The 15,465-nt window shown below is 37.7% G+C and overlaps 1 protein-coding gene and 1 long non-coding RNA gene across 2 annotated transcripts; both read left to right on the top strand.

Annotated features, from left to right (window-relative positions):
- Nucleotides 1-2,734: 2,734 nt before the first annotated feature.
- LOC148152530 (uncharacterized) lies at nt 2,735-4,299 on the top strand. Its single transcript, XR_015762090.1, has 3 exons — nt 2,735-2,955; nt 3,893-4,035; nt 4,143-4,299. It is a non-coding gene; the product is annotated as an uncharacterized LOC148152530 (long non-coding RNA).
- Nucleotides 4,300-6,770: 2,471 nt separating this feature from the next.
- Nucleotides 6,771-15,408, top strand: cct2 (chaperonin containing TCP1, subunit 2 (beta)). Its single transcript, XM_014986153.2, has 16 exons — nt 6,771-6,879; nt 8,090-8,164; nt 8,255-8,320; nt 8,407-8,518; nt 9,006-9,082; nt 9,156-9,268; nt 9,878-10,080; nt 10,159-10,259; nt 11,374-11,501; nt 12,116-12,219; nt 12,328-12,447; nt 13,267-13,395; nt 13,850-13,953; nt 14,037-14,136; nt 14,969-15,110; nt 15,189-15,408. The coding sequence occupies exons 1-16, from the start codon at nt 6,877-6,879 to the stop codon at nt 15,217-15,219; spliced, it is 1,608 nt and encodes a 535-aa protein (XP_014841639.2). The 5' UTR covers nt 6,771-6,876; the 3' UTR covers nt 15,220-15,408.
- The last annotated feature ends 57 nt before the right edge of the window (nt 15,409-15,465 follow it).

Consider the following 15,465-nt stretch of genomic DNA (forward strand, 5'->3'; position numbering starts at 1 on the left):
AGCATGTTTTTATCCAAGATGAGGCCTTAATTACCTAAAGATCTGTATGCTGCAAGATAAATTAAGTTTATTATCATTCCGTTATCAGAATGAGATGGCATCAACTTTGGGTAAAATTGTTTCTGGATTTCTGTAAATGTAATATTTATCAGTATTTTCCTTCTTAATGATGTCATCTACCTGAGCTGATTATTCACTAGCAGACTGATGACTAATTCAGGTGGAGGACGAACAGCACAAAGGCAAACTAATGAGGTCTCAGAGCGAAACGCCTGGTCTGAAGAGAGGAAGGCTGAGTTACTGGACGGAAACAAGACGTGACCAGAAATGGACCCTGTAAGTACCAGCAATCCTAAATATGTTATTAGTGTGAATTGGATTGAACCCATGACCTCAGCATTACCAGCACCACGTGCTGAGCAGCTGAGCTAAAGTACCTACTTTACATACTGTTGAGTTTCCATCGATTTAAGACCTTACATGATCTTCACACTGAAGATTTAAGAAAAGTTCTCATATTCTAATGCTTTTCAAAATCAACATGCATAATATTTGATTTTCCAGCCTTTTTGTATTTGAAGTGTTGATTTAGCCAGAATGGGGATTGAACCCATGACTTTGGTGTTATTATCACCACGCTCTGAGTTAACCAGCTGTACATAATATAGAGGGTTTTATCACCACACTTTGGACACCCCTGTGTTAAGTACTATAATTAGAAATCATAACTGAATTTTTAGAAAGCAGTAGTTAGTAGTATTTTTTTGTCAGAAAGAAAAAAAAAATATATATATATATATGTATATATATATAATATATATATTTATATATATATATATATATATATATATATATTATTTTATTTTTTATTTTTTTCATTAAGATCTTGTTAAATTCTTGATTGCCATTCCCTCTGCTTACCAAACTTTTGGGTTTTTATATATTAACTTGTTTGTGGAGAACCGTAGTTCAGCTCCGACTGTGAAGTAAAACCTCACAAAAGAAGATAAAACCAGGTGTAACGTTCCTAAGAGGATAAAGGTAACTAATCTCCACTGGGCTGTCAGTGTGCGTGTGTGTGTGTGTGTGTGTGTGTGTGTGTGTGTGTGTGTGTGTGTGTGTGTGTGTGTGTGTGTGTGTGTGTGTGTGTGTGCGCGTGTGTGTTTGGTGTCGTCTATCAGCCCCGATACTGATGGGCAGATGTCTCTTGTCACCACGGTAACCGTTGTCAGGTGAAACAGTCTCTCTCCTCTTCCAGGTCTCCGTCTGTAATTAACTGACACTGTATCCTCTGTGTTTGTTTCTTGTTTTTGTTGTTTCAGGGCAGGATGGGAGCCAGGCATCTCTCTCAGATCCAGGAGGAATCTGAAAGCAAAGAGCACAGGTAAACGAATCGGACCACCCGACCGTCTCACAGCCAGTTTTTGTAGGATTGTACGGCTGGTTTACGGAGAGAAAACGTTGAAGATGGAAGGTAGATTTTGTAACCGCGTGTTGCAGAACTGCCGCCGTCTGAAGCGGAGACGGAAACTCGGACGGGTCGGATTAATTTGATAAGCGTGTGTGTTTGTGATACTCTGCGGCGGATCTCGGATACATTACCCCGATCAGATGGATCTGAAAACAAATCTGAAACAGAAACGTGTTCGGTTTGTTTTTCTGTTTGTGGGGAGCAGATCAACCTTCATGTTTGCTTCTGAGGACATTTTGGGGCAAACTGTTAAGAGAATTAGGTTTTATTGTACATCAGAGTAGAGGGTAGCGAACCCAAAAATTATACTCAAGTAAGAGTAGAAATACTTCATAATAAAACTACTCAAAGTACAGCGTAGTAAAAATACACCTAGAAGGAATTTTTTTCATAAAAGTTACTCAAGTAAAAGTAACTAGTTACTACAAAACTCTGCTCCAGAGTGTCTCTGCTCCAACTTAGCTGATTTAAATGCGTCTAATGTGGAAATAAATGTGATTGTTTTGTCAGTTTTTTAAATTTTACTTGTTAAATTTTAATTTAAAAAAAAAAATCTTGTTTTTAATGTTAGTTTATGCTACTTGAATTTTTCTACATAATTAAAGTTAATCTAAATCAATACATATCAAATATGTTCCAGGCAACTCTAATCAGATGGATTTTTAGTCTTGATTTAAAGCAGGGGTGTCCAATGTGTGGCCCGGGGGCCATTTGCGGTCCTTTGAGTAGTTTCGAATGGCCCTGGGATCAACTTAGAAATGGTTTAAACGGTACAGGTGCACATGAAAACCTTTTGTGTTTCTCTTTCTATGAAATTTTCAATGGTAAATTTATATCCAAAGTAGAAAATTGTAGGGACAAAGCCAATGTTTTACTTTTATTCTACTGTCGTAGTAAGTAGGACCACAAATCTCCAGTGACCGTTTACTCAAAAACAGGCTTAGTTTGATATTTTGACTGATAAGTTAGGAAACTGTAAAGACAATTTTTCTAGATCTTCTTGGGACAGTAGACCTTTAACCCTAGAAATGTTCCTCAGATGATAGAAGACTGAGTTTGTAACTGTCTTTATGTGTTCTGGAAGGTTAACATATGTCAGAAAAACACCCAGGATGCTACAGTCTGCATCATATTCAATGTTTTAAAATGTATTTTTATTTTCTGCTGAGGTTTACAACTGGAGAGGATTCGGTTGTGTGTGTTTGGGTTTTATTAGCAGTGTCAGTCACACACACATGCTGTTCAACAAGACGACAACATGATGAGGTGAAATATGAACTCATCACTCTCTCTCTCTCTTCTGGTCTGATAGCACTGGCTTCCTGCCTTTGATCGCCCAGCGGCAGCAGCAGACAGGTGGAACAGGTAAACCAGGTGTGACCAGGACAGAGAGACGAGACGTTCGGCTTCGGTCCAACTCTGTTCCTCTGGCTGTTTACGATCAGCCAAGGAAGCTGGAGAAGAACAGGACTCTGTTAGAGGAGGTGAAGGGAAATGTAAACAATCAAGGCATGACCCAGAACTTCTGCACAATGATGTATATCGTAACATCATAACATTTGGATATTTCAAACCAATTCTGCATCTAAAACCTTTAAAAACACTAAAAAGTATTTACCCCTTGAACATTTTAGCCTTTTATTGTCTTTACAAATCAATTGTGATCAACAAAGTTTTTCTGCTTTAATCATAAAAATTACAAAAAATCTTAACTGTCAAAATGAAAATTAGTTACTTTAAATGTCAATAAAATGAAAATATTTGACATTGAGATTAAATAAATATTTTATTTTTTTTATTTGACCTTTAGATTTTCTCATTGAAATCCAAGATTTTACTTACAAGAAAGATCTGTTTATTTTAAACAAAACAATAATAATTACAAACACATCAACAAAAGTAATTAAGAAATTATGGATAAAATGTCATAAAATTGAGAATAACTTTGTTCTCTTAGTTTTAATATTTTCATTTTCAAATAATATTTAAGCATATTTTACTATTGAATAAAATACTTTGAGAATAACATCATAATATTACTAGAATAAAGTTGAAATGATATGAGAATATTTAAATATTTTAATCCTTGAATAAAACATTTATTCTCAAATAAAATGTTTTGAGAATAACGTCATATTAGAAGAATAAAGTGAGAATATTATGCTTTATTCTCATATTATTATAACTTTATTTTTGTAACATTATTTTTTTGTTTTCTTAATCTGGTCCTAATACTCTGTCATAAAAAAATAACAAATAAATGATAAAGTAACAGTTTTTGCCTAGTTTTGATATTCATTTGATGTTCTATTTTTAGATTTTTATTCTGATTTTCCTTTATTTGGTAGATAATAATCTAATATTGAAATCTGAAGACCTAAACGGAGTGGATTTATTTATTTTCTCGCTGCCGTTTCCCAGCTCACGCACATCGAAGGAGAGCTGCGGGAGTCTCAGCGTTTGGACGTTGCGCGGCAGCAAGAAGCTCAATTCATCCGTCAGCAGGAAAACAAACTGCTGTGGCAGAACTTGTGTTTCCTGAGTCTGAGCCAGCGTGTGGCCAAGTAATTACAGGCACAGCACAGATGAACATGCATCAAAAATGCTTTGAATTTTTATACATTTTCATAAAAGTCACTTACATGAAGTGAGTTTCTGTTATTTCCTGCAGGCCGTGGGTGAGCAGCTACTTCAGGAAGTTTCCCATGCACATCTACTGTCTCCCGGTCCAGACTCCCTGCCACAACGGCAGGAGGCGCAGGAAGAGATGATGCAAAATCAGAAGTTAAAATACCAGATGAGGAAATAAATGTGATCTTTTCAGCTCACTTGTATCTCAATCATTTGGCTCCTTTAAGTGGATGAGAGGAAACGCCAAATATGGTTTTCCATCATGGAGAACTGGACTCACTTTTGGATTTTAGCAATTTATCAGAGTTGGGTAGTAACTACAACCCCTGGCAAAAAGTATGGAATCACCAGTGTTGGATGAGCAGTCATTCAGACATTTCATGCTGTAAAACAAACTCGGATCAAAAACATGATACAATATTAAGGTCGTTCCAAAGTGCAACTTGTTGGCTTTCAGGAACACTCAAAGAAATGAAGAGAAAACATTGTGGAAGTGAGTGAATGATACTTTTATTGACCAAACACAGGGAAATAAATATGGAATCACTCAATTCTGAGGAAAAAAGTATGGAATCATGAAAAACACATAAACAAAAGACCATTCAAAATACATCACTAGTATTTAGTTGCACCATCTTTGGCTTTTATAACAGCTTTTAGTCTCTGAGGCATGGACTTGATGAGGGACAAACAGTATTTGGTGCCTACTCTCTTTGATAGCAGTTGCCAGATCAGCTTTGCAGGTTGGAGCCTTCTTGTGGAACATTTTTTTCAATCTCCACCACAGGTTTTCTATTGGGTTGAGATCTGGACTATTTGCAGGCCATGACATCGACTGAATGTGTCTTTCTTCAAGGAATGCCTTCACTGTTTTTGCCCTATGGCACGATGCATTGTCATCTTGGAAAATCATTTCATCATCTCCAAACATCTGTTCAATTGAAGGGATGAGAAAACTGTCCAAAATGTCAATGTAAACTTGTGCATTGATAGAAGAATTAACCACAGTCATCTCCCCAGTGCCTTTGCCTGACATGCAGCCCCATATCATCAAGGACTGTGGAAATTTGGTTGTTTTCTTCAGGCAGGCCTCTTCATAAATCTCACTGGAACGGCACCAAACAAAAGTTCCAGCATCATCACCTTGTCCAATGCAGATTCTTGACTCATCACTGAAGACAACTTTCATCCAGTCATCCACAGTCCATGATTGCCTCTCCTTAGCCCATCGGAATCTTGTTCTTTTATGGTTAGGTGTCAATGCTGGTTTTCATTTAGCTTTCCTGTATTGAAATCCCACCTCCTTTAGGCGATTTCTTACGGTTCGGTCACATACATTGACTCCAGCTTCCTCCCATTTATGCTTCATCTGTTTAGTTGTACTTTTTTGGTTTTCAAGACAAATGACCTTTAGTTGTTTGTCTTGACGCTTTAATGTCTTTCTTGGTCTACCAGTACGCTTGGCTTTAACAACCATTCCATGCTGTTTGTGTTTGGACCATATCTTGGATACAGCTGACTGTGAACAGCCCACATCTTTAGCAACCATGCGTGAAGGGTTACCTTCTTCAAGAAGTTTCACAATCCTCTCTTTTGTTTCAAGGGACATTTCTCTTGTTGGAGTCATGGTTCTCGCCACTCCACTTCGTCCAGCAGCCCTCCAAGGTGTCATGACTGCAGGTGTTTTGAACTGCACACTAACGGGCACATCTAATCTGGGGCAGGTGTCCATTTAGGGAAAGGAAATAGACTGGGTGTGTCCTTTTTTCTACCTCCAATTTGAGTGATTCCATACTTTTTTCCTCAGAATTGAGTGATTCCATATTTATTTCCCTGTGTTTGGTCAATAAACGTATCATTCACTGACTTCCACAATGTTTTCTCTTCATTTCTTTGAGTGTTCCTGAAAGCCAACAAGTTGCACTTTGGAATGACCTTAATATTGTATCATGTTTTTGATCCGAGTTTGTTTTACAGCATGAAATGTCTGAATGACTGCTCATCCAACACTGGTGATTCCATACTTTTTGCCAGGGGTTGTATTTAGATTTACTTGAGTAACTTTTTCTGAGTATTTTTTTTTCTACACTGTCTGTGTTTATGTAATTTTTAAATATTAAATGACTGATAATTTGATCTGATACTCAGTACTTTTTACCAAATACATTTTACTCTTACTTGAATAATTTATTGGACGGATACCTTGAGTAAAAATATGTTGAAGTATTGCTACTCTTACTTGATTACAATTTATGGGTACTCTGCAAAAAATTTTAATTTCTCATGGTTAGATTATCCCAAAAAGAAGATAATTGGATTCAAATTAAATTACCTCAAGGTTTTACACACTTACCACTTTTATTCATCATCTCTGCCGCTTATTTGCAGTTTCCACATTCTGGAACTGCAAGATCGGTAGTCTAATCACTCTGAGAATTTAGCTAAACACACAAGTTAATGGGAAATTTTATCAGTTTTGTTTTTGAAAAAAAGACTTGTGGATCCCAGTGAGGTTAATGTGTTTCCATAATATTAAAATGTATCTTAATTTGTAGGTTAACTCTAAGTATTTAAACAGCTTTAGAGGTATGAAGATCTTGTTAAATCTCATGTAATGTCACAAAAGGTATGTTCATTCTAATTAGCTGTACAATGGATTGTTTTCCGTTATGTACCTTGAATGCACCATCACGTAGATACGTCTTTGCGTCACGGTCACGTCCAGCCCTTCCTCGGTGTGCGTGCTTTGCTTCCACCCTTGAATTACAGACATCATGGTGAGTTTCCTTTTTATTTAAACTCCTATAAGGCCTTAAACTGAGAGATTTTACTGCAACTGACGGCTAAGCTAATTTTGAATCGGTCCCGGAGTTGTTTTCCTTAGTTTTTGAGGTTATTGAACCGTATTTTAGTAGGATGTGCTAAACCGGTGAAACGCAGGCACATGGGGCGGTGTGGTTGCGCTAGCGGCTAAAAGCTAACGGCTTTCTTTTAGGTTTTATAGTCAGTCAACTGCGGCAAAGCTATCGGGTTTACATCCGCGAACATGTTCCTCTAAATTCATATGTTCATATTATTTTCAGTATGGTTGGTAATGTTCTTCCCCGTTAGCCTATAGCATGCTAGTTAGCTCAGGGCTGCTCTTTTGTGGCTGTCATTCAGGAACAAATGAACGAAATAAATCTGTCGGGAATAAAGAACTGGACCTTGACTAACATGAGCTGGCAGAGAGATAAAAAAAAAAACCCCAGCTCAATTTATTATAGTTTATTAGTGGTGTTGTGTGTTTGATATTTTATGCTTTTGTGTGTTTTTTTTTTGTTTTTTTTTTTGATAATGTGAAAGCTTCTAGCGGTTTCCAGAGGGGCGGGGCTAAGCTCCCGCTGCGTTCACGTGTACTCAGAAAATAAAGTTGTGGCCACGCCTCGTGTCTATAATTGTAGCCCCTACAGAATCAAAAATTTCACTGCATTTTTCCAATTTATTTGTGTTTCGTTGATTTGATTGAATAAATATGAATAGTTTATGGAACAACTACAAGAAACCATGAATGAAAAGGAGCAGAAATGCATATAAACTTATTCAGATAGAGAAAATGTTTTTGTTGTTTTTTCAGGTTTTCTATATAGTTAAAGAAAAGATTAACAGTCATTTTGTCTTATAGATATCTGTCACACAATTAACAATATAACCAAGAAGAAAAATTGTGATTTTGTTTTTTGAAATTTATGCACCAAAGCATATGTTAATAAGCTAATTGTTTATTTTATTGACCAATATAACCTTTTTAGTATCAGTTTAACAGAAAATTAAAATGTAGCAGTATTTGGGGAAAATGTACCAATTTGAGTTATCAATTGATGAATTGTTTATATTAAACATTATTGCTTTCACACATTATAACATTTGATCAACTGAAGTAATTTAGATGTTAAGCGAAAGAAGATCAGCAGTGAATTTAATTCAAAGCCTCCTCCTCTTCCTTAGGCGTCCTTATCCATGGCCCCGGTCAGCATCTTCAAACAAGGAGCCGATGAAGAAAAAGCAGAAACTGCACGACTGGTGGGGTTTTTGAGCAAATGTTGATTTTTGGAGCTTCATTTTACTCTCTGGCATCTCTGGATAATTTCTTGGTTGTGTTTTGATCTGCAGTCGTCTTTCGTTGGCGCCATCGCCATTGGCGATCTGGTGAAGAGCACTCTGGGGCCAAAGGGAATGGTGAGTCGCCTAAAAACCTGGAGCTATTATTTGTAAATCTCTCATCGGTTTTCTGTGGTGAATAACGTGCAGTGATTGTTTTGCAGGATAAGATTTTGCTCAGTGGAGCAAAAGGTGGCACGGTGACGGTAACCAACGACGGAGCGACCATCTTGAAGGCCATCGGCGTCGACAACCCGGCCGCCAAAGTTCTTGTTGGTGGGTGGAAACCGAACGTTGCTCCCAGTGAAACGGGTTTCTCTGAATTCCTGATGTTCAGCAGATTCTGATTGTTTACGTGTCATGAAAATTATTTTGGTTTCAGAACTTTATTCCGCTTCCTGTTGTCTGAAAGTTGTTTCCGTCCCTTTAATTAGTTCGTTCGTCTTTCCAGCCAATCACAGAGCTCGGCTTCCTGATGGATGTTTTATTACGTCTGGTTCTGTTAATGTGATTATCCATTCGTCTGTCCGTTCACTCACCCACTGATTTTCTGTCCTTCATTCTTAGTTTTTTATTTTCACTATAAAACTTGTGTTTGATTTAAATGAAAACGTGAAAAATTGCTTATATTTCTGACCAGTGAAATTGTCTCATTTAAGCAGCTGGTTACATTTTAACTTTAAATGCTGCTTGTTCATATGAGGCGGCGCCTGAAACGTCGAACCAAACCCAAAGCAGAGGAATTGATGTAATTTCTCTGTAGACATGTCGAAGGTTCAGGACGATGAAGTTGGAGACGGGACGACCTCGGTCACCGTGCTCGCCGCCGAGCTGCTGAGGGTAAGTACAGTAACTCATACCTGGGAGCCAGCTGAGATTTTCCTTCCACTTAATCTTCCTCTTCCTGGTTTAGGAGGCAGAGCTTCTAATTGCCAGGAAGCTCCACCCCCAGACCATCATCTCAGGCTGGAGGAAGGCGACTCAGGCGGCCAGGGAGGCTCTGAGGGAGGCTGCTGCCGACCACAGGTCAGAAAACATCCACAGGTGCTGGAAATCCTTGAGAATGCTTGATTATCAATCAGGTGTTTTCAAGGTTTGGAAACTGAGTTTTATTTTATTTTTTTCCTTGCAGCATTTCTGTCAGGAAAAAGTTTGAGTCACATTCAGATATTTTCACATTGTTCCGTCACTCAACACTGTTGAGGCTACCGCTAACTAGATGCTAACATACATCGGTAGCTAGCTAGCTTGCTTTTTTCTTTTGCATGAATCATGGGTCAGTGCAATATTATCACTAGTTGGTTGTCTGAGTTTGTACATTTCTCTTAAACTCCATTCATAATGGCCTAACAAATCTTAACTTCAGATTTTTTAAAAAACTTAAAAGGTCTTTAAAAGTCTTAAATTCTATTCATAACAGTCTTTAAACATTTTAAATTATTATCAAAATCTTAAAAAGCTTGTAAAGTGGTAAATCTTTCTTAATGGTCTTAAAAGTTCTTAAAATCTTAAATTTGATGGATAATAGCGTTTTGAATTGTACGAATCCTGAACGTTTTCCTCTCTTCAAACTTAATTTAACTCCTTTAGCTCATGAAACAAATTTCCCATCATAATCCTGTTTGGTCTCCATAGCAACGACCCAGACCGCTTCCAGGAGGACCTGCTGAACATCGCCCGCACCACGCTGTCGTCCAAGCTGCTGACGCACCACAAAGACCACTTCTCCAAGCTGGCGGTGAACGCCGTCATGAGGCTGAAAGGCTCCGGCAACCTGGAGGCGATCCACGTCATCAAGAAGCTGGGAGGAAGCCTCACCGACTCTTACCTGGACGAAGGTGAGGCTCACGTCAGGTGGATGGTGGGAGCTCTGCTGTCCGAATGGCTCGTTGTGATGTTTCGGTGAACCTGTTTAGGTTTCCTGTTGGACAAGAAAATCGGAGTGAACCAACCGAAGAGGCTGGAGAACGTCAAGATCCTGATCGCCAACACCGGCATGGACACCGACAAGATCAAGGTAGAAAACGCTCCAGATCAGAAGTACTTTACTGAGCCTAACGGCAAATTAAATGCTGTTCCAACTCATTTTAATTCAAACTTATTAGTTATTGTAGATGGTGATGGCTGATGCAGTCTGTGTTACAGCGAATTTGAAGAAGCCTCTGACTGAAGCTGACTTTTTTTAAGACAGTCTCATTAATATCCAATAGAGATGCAAATTATCGATTTTTGAGTTAATCTAAAGTTGATTGGTTTTATGTATCAACTGACGGTTAATTGATAATCGTTAGTCATCCATTTTCTTAAAAATCTGCAGTTTCTCTAGAAAGCTGTCCTCATAACATGAAGGGCAACATTTGTCATATTATGGTGAATTTTTAAAAAGTACATTATATCTTAATATTTTTGTCAGCTGTTAAATACTGGTAGGCCTGTCGTGATAATAAATTATTCTGGGCGATAAATTGTCCCAGAAGTTATTGCGATAAACGATAATATTGTTTTGAGACCATTTTCCAGTAATGCAATAATGCAGGAACACATTCTCAAAAATCTATAAATTATAAATTCTATTTAACATTTTAACACTGGGACTGAAAGACATTTTAAATATCCAAAATAACAAATAAAATTAATCATAAAGTCTCTTTAAACAAAATTGTCCTTCAAAAAAAGGTTTAATTGAGATCAAAACATCAGAATGAAGATTTTTGTCATCCAATTTTTGGTAGAAAGAGAAAACGGATGAGTTTGTTTTAATTTATCATTTGACTAATTGATTTATTGCTTATTATGACAGGCATAAATACTGGTAATGTTTGTTGAGAAGTTGACGCTTTGCCTCATAACCTTAAGGAGTTTGTCAAGTGTTTAAATTTCAAAACAGAACCGCATAAAGTACGTTTCACAACGAACTCTGTCTGGGCCGTTTCTCTGTCCCGTTCTGATAATATGCCCCCCCCCCATCTTTGTTTTTGTATCAACTGGCTCCGCTAATGGTTGACCAGTGGCGCCCTCTGCTGGATGGAGGCCAGACTACAGCAGTAAAAGTCTAAATGGGCGTTATTAGCCGCTCTATCTATCAGAACTAATTGTAATGTTGTTCCTTGTTCTGCTCTGACGTCGGGCAGATCTTCGGCTCCAGAGTTCGCGTAGACTCCACGGCAAAGGTGGCGGAGATCGAGCTAGCCGAGAAGCAGAAGATGAAGGAGAAAGTCGACCGAATCCTGAAGCACGGCATCAACTGCTTCATCAACAGGTAAATGCTCAGGGTGGCGACAGAGGTCAAAGGTGCTGCAATCACAGCATGTTGTTTCACTTTTAAGTTGTTTTGGCTGGTTGTTGATCATGTGACTCGAAGAAACATGTTTAAATCGGAGTTTTTCAAAAGACGTTGATTTCAGTCTACAGAAAAACTAAGTCATTCTAACAAAAAATGTTTCACTTGAAAAAAATCAGCTTTTGTTATTTGTTTTTTTCTAAATTAGCCTGTTTCCATGAAGCGATTTTTCTTTCATAATTCCAGTTTGCACAATTTTCGGTGAGTAAATACTCAGCTAGTAGCTTTCCATTACAAATTTGCACATAACTTTAATATTCCGCTAATGTCGACTTGCCTGATGCAAAAAAAGCAGTTTTGTGAAAGACGCTGATTTCAATAATGTGAAAATGACCTAATCCTGGTTCGAAATCGTTATCAAAATTGGTGTTTTACCATTAAATTAACTTATTATTTGTAAATCCAATTGCACAATTTTATGGTCCAGCAGCCAGTGTTGGACATTTCAAATCGTAATAAAATAAACTGAAGTTTGTATTTCTAAACCACTTAAGTAAGTGCCAGGGATGTAAATGCATAATGTTTCTGTTCAGGCAGCTGATCTATAACTACCCAGAGCAGCTGTTCGCTCAGGCTGGCGTCATGGCCATCGAACACGCCGACTTCGCCGGCGTCGAGCGCCTCGCTCTCGTCACAGGTACGTTTCATCCTCTGATGTCCGACATGTCAGACGGTTCGTAAATGGATTTACTTGCGGTTACCGGGCGGATTTTGAGCTCCAGTTCTGATGGATCTGTGTCCGCAGGCGGCGAGATCACCTCCACCTTTGACCACCCGGAGATGGTGAAGCTCGGCCGCTGCAAGCTGATCGAGGAGGTGATGATCGGCGAGGACACGCTCATCCACTTCTCTGGGGTTGCCATGGGTACGAACGCATAAATCCACTTCCAAAAGGAAACAATTTCTCTTTCATGGGAGAAAAAATGTTTAATTGGAAAAAGTAAATGTCTTCCAACTTCACTTGGATTCGGGTTTTGAGACTTTAGTCCAAGTAAAAATATTTTTTTCTTAAAGCGTTATGTTTCTAGCAGAGTAAGTATTAAATTTTTACATATTTTTATTGTATAAATCAGATTTTCGGATTGTAAATTGAATGTTATGATAAATGCATAAAAAGTAACCGTAATAAATATTTCAGATTTAAATATAATTATGAAATGCAGTTCGTCCAGGTTTGAATCTCTGCAGTAGTTTAGGCCTCAGAGTGAGTCTAAAAAAGCATTTAAAGGCATTTAAAGCTGTGCATGTAAATGCTGCAGACTGCGGAGTGATAACAGTGCCAAAAATGTGTTTTTGTACAAAATTATAATTAAAAAGAAAAACATAAATACACATTTTAAAGCACAAAAGTGACTGATTAATTTCAAAGATGGTCAAAAAAATTGTCAAATGTTTGTTTTTTCGTTAGTTTTGTTTTATTAATTAGTAAATTCATACATTTACCATCCAGGGAAGATTTTCATTTTACTAAATAAATTTTTTTTTAAATTCTACTAATTTATGTGGATTTTTTGGGGGGATTTCTGTTGTAAAACCTTAAGTTAAAATAGTTTTCATGTTTTAGGGCGCTTTTTTTGTTCCATACAGTGAAGTTATTTGACCACCTTAATGCAGATTGAGGCTGCCGTTTTGTGACACTCTCCCATCAGTGAGTGTTTAACCTTTGACCTGGCCCTCCCCCCAGGTGAGGCCTGCACCGTCGTCCTGCGCGGAGCAACGCAGCAGATCCTGGACGAGGCGGAGCGCTCGCTGCACGACGCCCTCTGTGTTTTGGCTCAGACTGTGAAGGAGCCGCACACCGTCTACGGAGGAGGTACGGCGACAAAACCCCCGACGCCTGTTAAAAATGAAACCTCAGATTAAAACGGATTTCCAATTTTAATTGATCTTTTTGTCAATTATTGTAATAAAAATAAACTGTATCCTGGCCCTAATATTCTGACCTGAATTCAAAGTGTAAATAAATAGAAGCTGTAAAACATGCTTGTCAAACAAGATGGCCGCTCTCGGTGAGCTGACACCGGTAGTAACCGGAAACCAAATGGCAAATAAAAAAATTATTAAACACTGAAGATGAAATTAATCCCATGTATCTGAAGCTTTTTGAAGAGTTTGTCCAAATTCCTGGATATATTCAAACTTCTGGAGGAAAATCTGGACTTTTTTTTGATGAGATTTTACTAAAATTCAAGGGATTCAGTCAAAACTGAGGAGCTTCTGCTGATGTGGTCACTAATCGCCCTCATTCTCGATGTCGCCCCCTTCAGGCTGCTCCGAGATGCTGATGGCAAAGGTGGTGAGCGATTTGGCCAATAGGACGCCAGGAAAGGAAGCGGTTGCCATGGAGTCATTCGCCAAGGCGCTCAGGATGGTGCGTTTGTTTCTCTTAAAAATTAACGTCAAAACTTGCACAAGCTGAACATTTTCTCTTTTTGTTCCTGTTTTCTTCTTTAGTTGCCAACCATCATTGCAGACAACGCCGGATACGACAGCGCCGACCTGGTGGCTCAGCTGAGAGCTGCACACCAGGAGAACAAAACCACATATGGACTGGGTGAGAACCAGCAGCTTGTTTCTATTTTCTGTCAGAAAAACTATCAGGAATATTTTTTAGAGATTTTGTTTGCCAACTTCCTTTGTATTTTGTGTTTATTTAATTTCAGCATTAAGTTCAAAAAGATTTATTTTGATTTCAGTTTAATAAATGTTTATTATTCTTTATTAAAGGTGCAGAAAAAAATAAAGTTTATATAGAAACAAAATTTCTAGTCCTGGAAATTTTAAATCGATTCAAAAAAATTAAAAATCAACTTTAGTTTGCTTGTTTATTTTTTTGTAAAATTATATTTGGAATAATTCCTTCATTATTTTTTTTTTATTTAAGAAAAAGCCAGTAGGCTAAGCTAACCTGATACTTGTCGTTTTACGCACAAACATATTTTTGTTTAAATATAAACTGATGCGATTTTAATATAGTATGACAAAATATACAACTGTTTTAAATAAATATATTTATTTACATTGTCCTTTATTTTTTTCAGTCACATAATTTAAACAGAATCTCTGGACCATTTTGAATAGAAAATGTATTTTTTGAATTAAAATTGACTTATTGATAATCTTATATTTTATATTTTAAATGCTATTAAAATAGGGGGATTTTTTTTGTTAAATTAGTTCTTTTGTTCTTGAACCAGTCAAAACATAAAATCTAATTTAGTTTACTTTTCCCTGCTGTGATATGTAAAATATTACCACAAAAAAATGAATAACAGTAATAAATGTTTATTTTTAGTTTATTTGTATTGTGCTGGAAAAGTTTGACAAAATGCTTGAAAAGTCCTTGAGTTTTTGTGTGAAACGTGAGCTTCCTGGTTTTGCGGCAGACATGTCCGAAGGCTCGATAGGCGACATGGTGGCTCTGGGAATCACCGAGTCGTTCCAGGTGAAGCGTCAGATGCTGCTGAGCGCCTCCGAGGCGGCGGAGATGATCCTCAGAGTCGACAACATCATCAAAGCTGCTCCCAGGTCAGACTTTCACTAATCTGCAGACGGTTTCCTCCCATTTATTCACCTCATCTGAATTTACTTTGACTGTTCCCGCAGGAAGAGAGTCCCCGACCATCACCCCTGCTAAGCCAGGACTCAGATGACAAACAGGAGACGGATGAGATTTATTTATCACCTCTGTGTAATCCAGACTCGGTTTCTTTTTCCCCGTTAGCATCGCAGCGCCGCAGATGTCTGGCTACAATTTGCTGTCAAACATTTAGAAAAGGAAGTTTGGATGTTGTTTTTGTTTACTGAAATAAAAACGAAAACTAAAGTTTCTGTGAGTGAAATGTTTTTGGTGCAGCTCATTGATGGTTAAAATATAAAACTT

Source organism: Poecilia mexicana, unplaced genomic scaffold, assembly GCF_051168715.1.
Source record: "Poecilia mexicana isolate PSO_F unplaced genomic scaffold, ASM5116871v1 scaffold_23, whole genome shotgun sequence".
In the NCBI taxonomy this organism is placed as follows: Eukaryota; Metazoa; Chordata; class Actinopteri; order Cyprinodontiformes; family Poeciliidae; genus Poecilia; species Poecilia mexicana.

What these genes read in the sequence shown, in the direction of transcription:
- cct2 (XM_014986153.2), top strand. An exon ending in TCGCCAAGGCGCTCAGGATG is followed by an intron (nt 13,954 to 14,036) that starts GTGCGTTTGTTT and finishes TTTCTTCTTTAG; the next exon opens with TTGCCAACCATCATTGCAGA. An exon ending in ATCATCAAAGCTGCTCCCAG is followed by an intron (nt 15,111 to 15,188) that starts GTCAGACTTTCA and finishes CTGTTCCCGCAG; the next exon opens with GAAGAGAGTCCCCGACCATC.